The sequence below is a fragment of the Apis laboriosa genome, unplaced genomic scaffold (assembly GCF_014066325.1).
Source record: "Apis laboriosa isolate Shangri-la unplaced genomic scaffold, ASM1406632v1 scaffold47_cov149, whole genome shotgun sequence".
NCBI classification, from domain to species: Eukaryota; Metazoa; Arthropoda; class Insecta; order Hymenoptera; family Apidae; genus Apis; species Apis laboriosa.
This window is the reverse complement of record NW_025223437.1, coordinates 2704040-2718936: the sequence shown is the minus strand read 5'-3', so window position 1 is coordinate 2718936 and position 14897 is coordinate 2704040. Positions and strand designations below refer to the sequence as shown.

Here is a 14897-nt window from a genome sequence, read left to right as displayed (position 1 = left end):
AAAAAACATTAAATAAATAATTATTTAAATTTTTGAATATAAAATTGTACAAAATGATGATGAAAATTAAAACATAAATTAATTAAATATTATGGATGATTAAAGACAGTCCTTAAGCAAATTAAATATGATAAGACAAATAAATTATTAGTTATTTCACAAGAATTAAGAAATCGTATACAACAATTAAAAAATTTTCCTCAAATTTTTAACAGAATTTCAAGATTATTGGCCTTTTTTTTAAACAATAGTATTTTATTAAATTTCAAAATTATATCGTATAATGTCAAAATAAATTTATTTCCCTATTATATTAAAGCTATTTTAGACTTAGAAATTTCAATTCAATCAATGAAAAAAGTTAATGTAGAAAAGATTTCTAAATTTTTAGAAAATGCTGGTTCTTGCTTTCAATAACATAGCAATAATATAATGTACTTATCAGAAGAAGATTCTTTGTAAATATACTTACAAAAATATATCAATTGTATTGTTTTAAATTATTTTTGTACAAATTCTAATGTTTTAAAAACTTCTAAAAAAAAATTTCTAAAATATGAATTAAAATTAAAAAAATTATGCTTTCTATCCACACATTTTTTTTCTATTTGGTAATAGTATCGCGAAATGTTATTAAAAATGTTACCACTCAGAAAATATATTAAAAATTACACGAAAAATAAAAATTTTTAATGAAAGAATTCAAATGGAAAATTCTAGATCGAAACTTAGAACACAGGACGATGTTGTGAACACTAGAACGGGTCACTTTGAAATGACTGACAAACTTAAAATGTATAAGACTAATTCATTTTCGAACGAAGCTTCATGTGTAAATAAAATCACGTGATTAAAATCTAGTAAAAACAAAAATCGTATTTACGATTCTTATACACTTACACCAAGAGTTGTCTCGGTATGTGAAAGAATTTTAATTATTAATTTAATATTAATTAAATATTAATTCAAATTAGCAAATTACAGAAAGATCAAAATGAATTTTAAAAAATCGCTACCGTATGTAGAAATAATAGAGCAACCCACAAAAACTTTACGTTTTCGATATGAATGTGAAGGAAGATTAGCCGGTAATATACCTGGTGTAAGCAGTACATTAGAAAATAAAACGTGTCCTAGTATAAGAGTAAGTAATGAAGAAATGAAAAATAAAATATATGTGATAGGATTAATTTTTAGATTAGAATTAATATAGAGTAACAACAAGTAAGATTGATTGTAGGTAATTGGATATAAAGGTCGAGCTATAGCTGTAGCATCGTGTGTAACAAACGACAAACCATACAGACCGCATCCTCATAATCTGATTGGAAGGGAAGGATGTGAAAAAGGTGTTTGTACAATCGAAATTCCGTTAGAAGACATGACAGTGACATTTGCAAATCTTGGTATCATGTGCGTTAAAAAGAAAGACGTTAAAAGAGAATTAAAAATAAGAGAGGAGATTCGTGTAGATCCTTTTCGAAGTAAATTAAAATCCCACTTTTTGTTTGTTCGATTATGCTCGACATATATAAAAACAAATCATATTTAAAAATTTTTTGACTAGCTGGCTTTGAATTCAAAAGGGATCCTGATTCCGTTGATCTAAATTCAGTGAGGCTGTGCTTCCAAGTGTTTTTAGAAGGATCGCAGAAAGGGAAATTCAACGTGCCATTATCACCGATTGTATCCGATCCTATATTCGATAAAAGTATGTTTAATTACACGTTTATATCCAGTTTTTAAGATATTAATTCTTTGATTGAATTCTTTGATAATTGAATAATCAATATTGAATATTTAAGAAATAATACCGGATCTAATGATATGCGAGCTCAGTCATTATAGCGCATCGGTTGCTGGTGGCATGCACATGATTTTGTTGTGTGAAAAGGTTGTAAAAGATGATATACAAGTGAGATTCTTTGAGGAGAAGAATGGGAAAGTAGTTTGGGAAGGATTTGGTGATTTTCACCCTGCTCATGTGCACAAACAAGTATGTATGTAATATTTAACTTTTAATAAAAAATTTAATAAAAATTAATAAAAAATAAAATTAATTGATAATTCTTTAATTAATTTAATTAATGCAGACAGCAATTCGCTTCAAAACATCGAGTTATCACACGCAGGAAATTGAGGAGCCAGTCCCAGTACACATTCAACTCAAAAGACCATCAGATGGTGCATTGAGCGAACCATTACCTTTTCTAATGTTACCTCTCAGTCCAGGTAGATTTATTTATTAATCTTTGTAAAAAAAAATATTCCGAAGATAGAAGAAACTATCTTTCTTATCGACACCCTTATAGTGAATGAAGTTCGCACGTTCATTTGTCTTCAAAAAAAAAATGATATGATAATGTTTTTAATATACAATCATTTATAGATAATCCTAATTCATTAAAACGAAAGAAACGAAAGATTAATAATAACAATCTAAACACAGTATTGAAACAGAAAGAAACGGAAACTGAGAAAAGTGAGTATTTTACTTTTGTATTATATTTTATAACTTATCGATTTAAGTAATTTCATTGTTCCATCGTAAAAATTTCTAATAATGAGCTAAATACACTTTGTAAAAAATCTAAAATATTTGTCGAAAATAATAATATGTATATAATGTAATAAATAATAAAGTAATTTATGTTATTTTATTTCATTAATAGATATCTATTTTATCGTGATTGTAAATACTGTCATAAAATTCTATCTGTTATACAATCAATAATCATTTTAACGTTATTAAATCAGAATCATCAGAAGTGATAACTCCATTTGAATGTTCAATCGGAAATGAAGAATTGCTTCCATTGCGCGCCTTGGAAATCATTTCTAAGCAACCGCAAATTAGCATTCAAACTATAAGGTTAATTAAAATTTTTGTATAATTATTATGCAACAAATATAAAATAATGAATCAAAAAATATAATTATAAATCTAAAGGAATTTTAATTTTAACACAGGGAAGAAATATCGCCAATAGAAAACAATCCAACGCTTATTCAGTCACCTCGACCATCACCTCAATATCCATTAACAAACGGTGACGTACAACAAGTATCAACCGACTTGTGTCCAAAAGAACAATTTTCATATGTACATGACATGTTACAAATACAATCTGAAGAACACTTAAAGTTAACTAAAGTGACATCAGAATCACGTTACGAAGAATTTCATTTGTTGGAAAACGCTGGTAATTTAAATATTTTTGCATTCATTATAAATGCGCATACGTATGTACATACATACATATATACTGTTATTTTGATCTTATTCCGAGATAATAATTTACGTAATAGGTGAAGTGGAAGAGACAAATGGTATAAATATTTTAGATATGGATAGTTTAGAATGCGATTTTGATTCGAATCTTTTAAAAATTGATTCAGAAGAACTCTATAATTTTAATATTGAAAATCTTTCTGAAAATCTATCTAATATATTATCCATTTCGGATATTACTAAGGTACATATTTCATATCTATATTTCCTAATTAATCTATTAAATGAAAATTAATTATTATTGTTATTATTAAATTCAGCTAAACGAGAATTTAAATGAAGAGCAAGAGCAAAGAAAAGATAGTAAAAAAAAAAAATAATAATGGGTAATAATTTTTCTAAATGAATTGTTAATGATATTATTGAAGAATTGTGCACTTTAAATAATATTTATGATATATTTTTTATTCGTACAATTGCACATAAAAAAAATATATCATAAGTATCATTCAATTTAAATGAAAATTTCTTTCAATATATTCTACAAATTTCTTTGAATATATCATATTATTAATATTGGCTGTGATGTATATTTTTATGTAAACTTTTAGAATACTTATTTAATTTTTTTATTATTTTTATATCAAAATTATAAATTCAATATCATAAATTAAAAATATTTATTAATTAAATAAAAATAAATAATATTAGTAATTGTAAGATATTATGACTGTGAATTAAATCTCGATGTATATAATACCGATATAAAAAATTGTTTTAATGCAATATAATCAGACATTTTACCATGATATCAACTGATCTTGTATAATTGCAAATTAGAATGCAAGATTTTTTTTTGCATTTGATTGTTTGTAATTTCTTTTTTACATATTTTTTTATATACATTTAATGTTTGTATATAATATAACTTCATTGTAATAATTTTTTGATAAAGATCAATTTCTTTAATATTCTTTAATATTCTTTTCTAATTTAATTAATTAATCAAATGTATTATATTTTTATAAACTTATTATACACAAATATTATACACAATTTTTTGAAAATCAAAAAACTTGTTGACAAAATATAAAAGGCTTGAGAATTCTATCGAATAAAAAATTGTTTACAATAAAAGAATTATTATTTTTTAATCAAATTCTTCAAAAATTATTCTTTTTATAAACTCTTGAATAAATCATTAAACACATAAAGATCATATTTATTAAATTTTTTAATCCTTAATTTCAATACAATTTTATCTCTAAATTAAATTTAAAGATTCTTTTTATGACAAAATTAGATTTAAATCTGTACACTAAGAACAATCCACATATCTTCAATTATTTCATAACACTTTGTGTTAAGATACTCAAATAACTATCCAGTCAATCTATATCTAATCATATTGTTATTATTGTTTCCATATAATTTGTTATATTATATTTGAAAATAAAAATAAATTTATGTAATGTAATTAAATGAACGAATTAAATAATTTATGTATATAATTTCAAAATTATTCATTCAAAATGAAATAAAGGAAATCAGATTAATGCAAAAATTTGATAATTAAAGAAAAAGGGAAAAATTAAATTGGAAAAGTGAAAAGAGATATTAATTTTTCTCTTATGTGTTCATTACACATATAGGAAAAGCAAAAATATATTATTGTAACGTGATTTTTCTAATTTCCATAATGTTAAATTTGGTAAAGTATTTTTAATTATTCAATATAAATATAATAATATAAATATAATAAATATAATAAATATAATAATATTATTATAATAATATAAATAAAAAAAGAAATAATAAAATTAAAATAAGCGTAAATTTACAATTATTATTTAAATTCAAATTGCATAATCTTAATGCTTATGCTTATATATTATTTTCTTGACTAAATGGATCCTTATTAAAATCAATGACGATGAAAATATTATGAATACCAATGATATCATCTGAGAAATTTTTTTTTTATTTTTTTTTTTTTTTTACCACCATCAATTATATTAGAATTCATTTATTTGAAATTTATGCATATAAAATATTTGCAATATACACGATACATAAAATATATTAATATTATATAAATAAATATACTAATATTAAATATAACATATATAACAATACGTTTTCCAATTATTATGATATTATATTCATATCCATTTACCTATCTTTTATTATATTTCCAGTATAGATTAATCTATGAAAAATTGTACATATTTGTGGAAGTATATGAATGCGTCATACAAAGATTTATCCAAAAAAAGAAGTTTTCATAGCCGACAGATCTTTGAACATATTATTCTTGACCTAGTTTGATGATTATCTTTATTTTACAGATGAATTCTTGAAAGTTGAATGTATATTTTAAACCTTACAATTTGATAATAGTGATGGATATGCTGATATTGAGATTCAATGCACGAAAAATAATTCATTATAAATAATAGTAAGAATAGTTTGTATAAATAATAATAGCTGGATTATGCTTACATAATTGTTATATTGTAGTTCTGTTTTTATAAATTTTTAATTTCTACTTCTTTATTTAAAAAACATTTTTAAGAAATCAAAGATCTATTAAAGAAATTATCTCTGTATTTTATCATATTATTTGATCGATTGAATTCTGTTATAATGTATATAATATATTTAATATTTGTTTATGATATCCATTTTAATATCTTCATTGTCTTAGATACAAAAATATATGAAAAAAAAATTGTTTGATTTATCTTTTAACCATAAGAGGATATAAAGGATTATCTTCATTTAAATATAGCATATGAAAATAAAAATTCGCATATGAAAATATGTAGTTATTTCATTATTATATATTTATATTAAGAATTTAAATGAATTTAATGAATTTAATTATTGAAAATATTTTAAGATATTTTATTTTATTATAATTTTTATATTTCAAAGTCTAGAAATATATATTCGAAGTCTAGAAATATTTAATTAATTACTGTTTAATTAATTAGTTATAATATTTAATTAATTACTATTAGCGTCATCATTTCTTATAAAATTTAAACATCTAATAAGAAATGAACTTGGGAATACTCATGTTTGGATAATCGTCGCAAATAAATAGATTACATTTTTCATGGAATTAAATCTTTTAGAGAAAAAACTATAAAGAAAAATATTATATTGAAATATAACAATTCTAATCTAATATCTTATAGATTTTTACTGTATTCTTATTGAAGGAATTATCTTAAGTCTAACAAAAAATCTGATCATATTGATTTATAACCTTCAAACTTAAGGTTACACGAGATATTTGCTATTAATATCATATGATTGAATCACACTTATATTAATATAAATATTAAACAACAATTTTTAAATAAATATTTAAAAAAAATATGAAAATGTAATTTCATTCATAAATTATCCCCGATAAAATATTTAACAATGATCTAGAGAATTAACTCTAAAATTATTCAACGAATAATTTTCTCATTAACACAGATATTTAATTAAATATTAATATCTAATTCTAATTCTATCTAATTTTGAAAAGAATTGTAAAATATACACGTAAAGAACTTTTCAAAAAATTGATTTTAACTGTTGAAAAAAAAATGTAAATTAATCCATAAATTATGAATTAAGATTTATTCTTTAATTTAAACAATTGAATTTTATATAATTCAGGAACATCTTCATTATTTCATTAATAGAGTTGTTAGTTATTTGTTATCAAGCAATATCAATGATTTGTCTTAGAAAAACTTTAATTTAATCTTAATTATTGATTCAGCATAATAATGAATTATTTCTCGATTAATTACAAATATAATTTCTATACACCTATAATATATATACACAAAATATTATTTCCCAAAATTATATTTGCATAAAATGATGAATTATAATTACAAATTTTTACAATTATAATAAACAAGTATAATATGAAAGCAATTATAAATATTTTGTTCGTATTATGTTGGTTCGTTGTAAGCAATATAATATATACATATATATATATGTATATTAAGTCGTTGTATAGATATAAAGAATCACAGACTCATGTGTTCAGTTTCAAACTAAGAACCTTCGTAGCATGATATTGTAAAATCCTGTCTACTCCTGATCGAGTTGGTTTACTCGAGTAGTTAAAGTGGTTGTTTTTATTTTCGTTTTGTAATTCCGCTATTCGGATGGAAGCAAGTTTTTAAAGGGAGGAAAAGAACTTCTTTTGGATCCATTCAATATACAAAGTTATTATTAGATAAACGATACGATCTTCAATTATCAAATTAATAAAAACAGAATGAAGTTATTTTTGTGCTTTTTGTTACAATTATTCGTGTTGACTGTGGCTCAAAGGACTATTTTGGACAGCCCAGATATACGATCAGTGGTTCGTCTATTTCGTAATTGGATCCAAATATTTGGTACGTATTAAAAAAAAATATTAATCTTATTATTTAGCATAGTAACGTGTAATTCTAATGAATCACAGTAATAATTTGTGAAATAAAGTATTAAAATAAATATTTATGAAGCATTATTTAAAAATAAAAAAAAAATTAAAAAAATAATTTATGCAATATTTCCAAATTAAAACTAAATTATACTATATTTAAACTAAATTAAAATTTTTTAAATATTATATTGAAGATTTCAAAAATTGATTAAAACCTATTTCTGTTTATTATATGCTATTCTATTCTTGTTTATTCTATTTTTTAATAATTAATGATAATTTTTATTTATTTGTGGAAATAATCAAAGTAAACTGTAGAAGTAAAAACGATCAATAATTTGTTTACATAAAAGGTAAAGAAGAAAGAGCTGCATTACAAAATACAAATAAAATTCAAAAAGAAGTTCCACCAAACGTTCCATTTCCTTGCAATTTGACAGGTAATTAAACAAATTATTATTATCATAAAATCGTAAAAATTCAAAAAATCGTGCTCTCGAATGCCATTTATTGATAACAATTTAATTTTCTAAAATCTAATATTTGTAGGTGCTAGATCTCCTACTATTCCTGATTCAATTCATCGTTTAAGACCAGGAGACATAGATATTATTGCTGCGTTGGGCGATTCTTTGACGAGCGGAATGGGAATTTTTGCAACCAATTTACTAGATCTATACATTGAGAATAGGGGTGCGATGGCAATTATAGGAGGTGAAAAAAATTGGCGAAAATATTTGACAATCCCCAATATCCTCAAAGTACATTCATTACAAATAATTATAATCTAATAATTAAATATATTAAACGAAAAATAGAATATTTTTCTGATAAAATAAATTTTCTCATCTATAGGAATTTAACCCTAACTTAATAGGCTATTCACTTGGAGATTCTTTAACTGCTAATCCAGCTTCGCAATTAGATGTAGCTGAGATTGGTGCAATGTCCAGAGACATGCCTTTTATGGCGAAATTTTTAGTCAATAGAATAAAAAATGACAAAAGAATAGATATAGAGAAACATTGGAAGGTACGTATTATAAATAAAATTATATGAGATTTTATAAAAATTATAAAAGTATACGAGGATAAGAGTCGATCATTAAAGTTTAATAATGAAAATTATATAAGTATCAGAGATTAATGAAATAAATATTTAAAATTAAAATAAATTTAAAATTAATGTTTGCATTATATCATGTTACTATTTATTTCAGATGATTTTTATTCTCATTGGATTCAATGACATTTGTACGGATTTATGTGTACTTCCTTCTCCATGGTCCACTTTAGAAAATCATAAAAAAGATCTACTTAAAACTCTTCGAATATTAAGAGACAATTTACCACGTACTTTTATTGGTCTCATAATTCCTACTCACTTAAAGGAAATTGTTGATACACGCAATGCAACAAACTCGCTTATTTGCTATGTGATGAGAACCTTATTTTGTTCATGTTTGTTCTCTTTGCGATACAAAAATCAAAGAGAGGAATATTTCAAAATAATGAACAGGTTTGTTTAATTTAGCGAATTTAAAAATTTAAACATTAAATACTTAAAAAAATTATTTAAATAATTATGCATATAACATTCCTCCAATTTTAATAATCTTGAAATAATTATTTTTAATTTCTTTTATTTATATTATTTTAGTTTTCACATGATATTATTTCTTAGTTAAACAGTTTATGAAAAATATTTGGTACGATATTTTATTTTAGATTATTTTTTAGATGGCAAGAAATAGATGAAGAAATTTCTAAATACCCGGAATTTCACACAAATGACTTTACCGTAATATCTTTACCAGGTATTAAAAATGTTAAAGTGCCTCGGAATAATAAGGGATTAGCCGAAGTTGACCGATATTTTTCTGCCGATTGCTTTCATATAAGTCAAATAGGTAATGCACGATGTAAGTACATGACAGAATTTCGTATACTATATTTCAAATTTAATTTATTATTATTAATTTTATTTCAAAATAATTTGGAAGCAATCAGAAATTTATTTAATAAAAATGTCAAAAATTATGTATTAAATTTATTTTAAAAACTATTTTAAACTATTTTACTAGTTTTTAAAATTATTTTAAAAACTAATGCTTAATTAATATTTTACGGAATAAAATATTTTAAAAAATAATATTTTACAAAAATATAACTACTTAGATTTATAAAAAACAACTTTTTTTTTTTGTTTTAAGCGGCAAATACTCTATGGAACAATCTGTTACAACCAATTGGTAACAAAACAAACAATGAATGGCTTCCACCATTCGAGAAATTTTTATGTCCTACTTCCGAAAGACCATACCTAGCAACATTTGAAAATTCATAGAACAATAATGTTTATAAATAAAAAATAAATCCTATAAACTGTTATTAATTAGGTTACATTTTATTTAGTAATCCGCATTTATGCATCAAATATTTATTTATTAATAATAAAAACAAAATCATTTTTCTTTCATGTTCCTTTCTTTCTCTTAAAATAATCTAAACTTTTAAAATGAATTTAACAAAAATTCAAATAAATTAGGAACTAATTTGACAGATGACAGTCTAAGTTTCATCTGAACTTCACTCTCGATTCTTCGAATTTTATTTCCAGAAGAAACAGCTTGTCACGTAAAAATGCACCTATCTGCAGTGCCAACCTGCTCCTATCTGTTTATGATTAACACACACATACATATCAGAAAGTATGCTGCCTGTCCTACCTAATTCTACATTTAAAAACTGACAAAAAAAACACACTAACACATTTACTCCATGGTTCTCACATTACACCTGGGTGCAAAAACCTACACTGGGGAGAATGACCTGCTGGATCATCTCCGACAGCCGAAAGTTTGGCATACTACTTGCACACTCTAAGTTTACGTTTTTCTGAAATCGATTAACGATGACTAGCGATCATTGTGCGAATCATGCTAAAAGTTTGTGTCTTAAATTATTTAAACTAATTATCAACATTCGTGATAACAAGAATTCGTTATCACGATATTTTTAAAAAATGAAATTATATATAAGATAAATGATATAAAATTTGATATTAAATAATTTAATAGATTAATTTAAAAAGAATAATAATAATAAGAATCTAATATTTGTAAATTATAATTGAATTAATAATTATGAATTGGATTTATAATAGAAATGAAATTCCATAATAACTATACATATAAAATGTGGAAAAATATTTTTTTTATATATGATACACATCATCATCAATCGCTGAGAAATTATTGTAAACTTATCAATTATAATTATATGCTTATCGCCTCTCTCTTATTCAAGTAAAATACCTGGACACATGAGTGAGATTTTAATAGGAAGATTATATAAGATTATACAAACCTGAAAATCCCAAGCTAAAAAGATATTAGATATATTTTATAACGAATTAATATTCTTTAATTTCATGTATTATAATTTTATCTCAAATTTTAATAATTATAAATTTAATGAATTACTAAAATTTTCATAATGAAAAATTAAAGAATAAGAAATTATAATAAATGAATACAATCAAAGCAATCAATTAATGGAAAATCCTCAGTGATTCTTAAGTGATTTCTTAAACATTTTCGAAACCATGAAAACAATGTTAAAACTTATTGCTCTGATTCTAAAATATTTATCTATGTCTTTTTAAATATGATATTAAATAGATCTTTTATGAAACGAATTGAATCTTAATATTACTTTCATATTATGTTTATGATCACAACAATTACATAAAATATTTATTATTATATATAAACATTATAATATTGTTTAATAATTCAAAACGCGATGTGCAAAAAAAACGTATATCTTATATTAATAAAACATAGAAGAAAAAAATTTATTTCTTATAAATATTACAATAAATACCTATGATTATTGTACTTATACAAAATTTTAAGTTACCCGTATCGATTTAGATTTTTCTATGATGATTAAGTAAGCAAAAAAATATAAATGCATGACTTACCAATAAATACGATGTTAATGCTGTCATCAATATTAGGATATCATTGCGAAATAGTCATCAAGTATGAGAAACTGTAACAAAACTTAAAACACTATAATTTAAATACAATACTAATTATTTGAAAAAATTAAAATAAATAGAAAATATATAAAAATAATTATTTCTTCCCGTAATGAATGATCATCTTATTCTTTTAAGAAGCATAATTGTAAACATTCCCACTAAAAAAATCAATATTGACAAAAAAAAAATGTAAGACTATTATATATCTGTTTATATACTTAATCAGCGAAGAAATACTCTACTATAACTAACTTTAATATCATGAAAGATTATTATAGTTAAATTTAATTAAAAGTTTAATTTAGAAAAAATATAAAAATATTATTATGAAATGAATACTGATTCTATCGATCATATTGCATGCGATCATAAATATTTTTCAAAAGTAAAAAAAAGTTTTTATAAAAATTGTCATCTTTAACAAAAAATATTAAATTTAATTATTTTTCCTCTTTTTTAAAAATACATTATAAAAAATTTCGAAATAAAAAAAGTGTCAAATTTTACCATTTCTTGAAGTTATTAATCGTTATGATGTTCATATTGAAATCTTTTCATCATTCCAACAATCAATTAATAATCTGAATAAAAAAAAATCAAAATTTTCAAATAAATATATGAAATATAGAATTAATGGATTATAATATAAAATAATAATCAAGCACAATTCCGTCTTATAAATAAATTAATACTATAATGAATTAATACTAAAAATAGATAAAAATTCTAAAAATAATAATATAAAATAATAGAATAATTTAGTCAAAAAGGATTTTTAATTATAATAAGAAACACATGTTGATTGAATGTTAACATACAAACAATAAATTATAAATTATGATTTAATTATTATGTACAATATTACACAGCACATACCTCAAGAAAAAATGACGATCTGAACTGTCGTGATCATAAACTTATGATTATCGATACAATGACATCTCCCGCCATAATTTCGATTATCGAATAATAAATTAGCAAGAACATCAAATCGAAACATGTCAAATATGACATGCTGCAAACTTCCAATTTCTTGAAAACATTGATAAGAAATATTTTCAGCCTTAAAATAACAGACAAAAAAAAGATAAAAATATAAATTAACGCATTTAAAAACGAAATATCATATATCATATCATTGAAATAATGTAATTTGATGAAATAAACTTAATTACGAGAAACTATATATGTTTATATATAATTTATATATGTTTATATATAGTTTCATATCATATATTTGTGTATCAATAAAAAGACAATAGAAATCTATTTTAAATATGTCTATTTTTGTGAAAAAAAAATATTATCTATATTTAAAATACAGAAAATCGTTGATTATAAAAATCGTGGCATATATAAATCATTATTATTTCGAAGTCATTCCAGCAATCAAATAATAATTTAGATAGATAAAAGTCAAAAATATATAAAATATAAATAAATATAAGTAAATAAATATATAAAATTATACTTATTTATTATATATTAAATAAAGCAATAATTGAAATCCTGATTGAAAAGCTAATGTGATACAAGATATCGGTAACCTCAACAATCAAATAGAAGATAGAAACATAAAGAAATTTATTAAAAGTTATTACGATGTTTAATGATTTATTAAATAAATGAAACTAATCTATAAATTAAATAGAAATAGAAATAAAATTACTTAACCACATAATCCGAACAGATGATGCATTAATTTATGATTTTCGTAATTTCAAAAGAATCTCAATTTCAAAGAACACATATAGATTCACACATAGAACGCTATTAATTGTTTGCAGTGATGCAATTCTTTATTTATATAAATAACACGAAAATTAAAATATTGTATAATACATTTATTATAAGATGTTAAATTTAATATAAAAAGAAAAATATAAAATAATAGAGATAAGGTAAAAATTGATCATTAGTGACATCTCTTGAATGTTAAAAATATTCAAGAATATAGCGCTGATCCTCAATTCTTACTCTTTATCTTATTTTTGATAGATGTATGATGGCTCAAGAGATGGCGTTAATAATCAATTCTTATTCATTTCTATCCTTTTTCAATTATTAGCTATTTGCGATACTTAGCAGATAGCGCTTTTATATTTTTACTCTATCTTTTTTCTTCTTCTTGAGTTTTAATGCTATTTGTTGTATAAAATTTACGCGCTCAAGAAATAGCTTTAATATTTAGTTAGTTGCATTGTTAAATAACTTCATTTATTATTATTCATTTATTTATTTATTAAATATAATAAAAATAATTAAAAATTGACTTGTAATAACATATTTCAAATAATTACGATGAAGTATTTGACATATATTATATTTACATATATTTATTTAAAAAAAATAGGATTTAACATATTAATTTTTAAGTATTTTAAAAAAATATTCTTTACTATAAAACTTTAATTCTGTAAAAGAAAAAAAATGATAAGTTTGATAGCAATTTCAAATTGTTTTTTATTTAAAAAAAAAATTAGTATGCTTTTTTTTAGAAAAAAATAAAAAATAGAAACAATCTTATTATGTCTGAGATGTTCTTGTTCCAGGTCTTTTTTCTTTTTAGAATTACTATTCAGATTCAGAATTTGCACTTAAGTTTTAAGAATTTCTGAAATTTATATTATAATTATTCAATGAAGCTAATAACCTCTAATAAATTGAAATTATTTAAGTCTTCAAGTATATGTTTCTATAGGAACAAAATTTGCACATGCGTGGAAAATAGTATTGGAGGGGCAAAGCCCTCTCGTCTAATAAGACCGATAGAAAGTAAGAATGGAAACATTATTTTATAATTGTCATTGAATACATTTGTGCCAATTTCGATATTTTTTACGTAGTGTCATGTGAATATAAAGGTAAAATCTTATGAAATATAAAATGCGACGTTCGAAGTGCTACAAATATCTAATCAAAAATTAATTTATATGATATATTTTATTTTAAAATATAATATTATAAACAAGTGATAAAAATTCGAATATTATGTGGTTTACATTAATACCAACAAGACTGATTATGACATCAAATATATCGACTGAAAGCTATGCCAATTTATAAAATTATTTCATTATTAAACGAAAAAAAAATATTCATTAAAATTAACAGTATTATGAATATATTATTTATAACTAATCTAATTACTGTTAATCTTGT

The 14897-nt window shown here is 22.3% G+C and overlaps 2 protein-coding genes across 2 annotated transcripts; both read left to right on the top strand.

The window, feature by feature from the left end:
* The first annotated feature begins 706 nt into the window (after positions 1-706).
* On the top strand, positions 707-3639 carry LOC122716688 (embryonic polarity protein dorsal-like). The gene is made up of 11 exons (XM_043940013.1): positions 707-795; positions 985-1144; positions 1241-1484; positions 1568-1711; positions 1806-1996; positions 2094-2232; positions 2390-2482; positions 2758-2872; positions 2971-3203; positions 3310-3476; positions 3553-3639. The coding sequence occupies exons 1-11, from the start codon at positions 707-709 to the stop codon at positions 3610-3612; spliced, it is 1635 nt and encodes a 544-aa protein (XP_043795948.1). The 3' UTR covers positions 3613-3639.
* A 3673-nt stretch (positions 3640-7312) lies between these two features.
* LOC122716548 (phospholipase B1, membrane-associated-like) lies at positions 7313-10075 on the top strand. Its single transcript, XM_043939738.1, has 7 exons — positions 7313-7653; positions 8039-8125; positions 8235-8446; positions 8541-8717; positions 8905-9203; positions 9425-9606; positions 9898-10075. Exons 1-7 carry the CDS (start codon positions 7530-7532, stop codon positions 10029-10031), a joined length of 1215 nt encoding a protein of 404 aa, XP_043795673.1. The 5' UTR covers positions 7313-7529; the 3' UTR covers positions 10032-10075.
* Positions 10076-14897: the final 4822 nt, after the last annotated feature.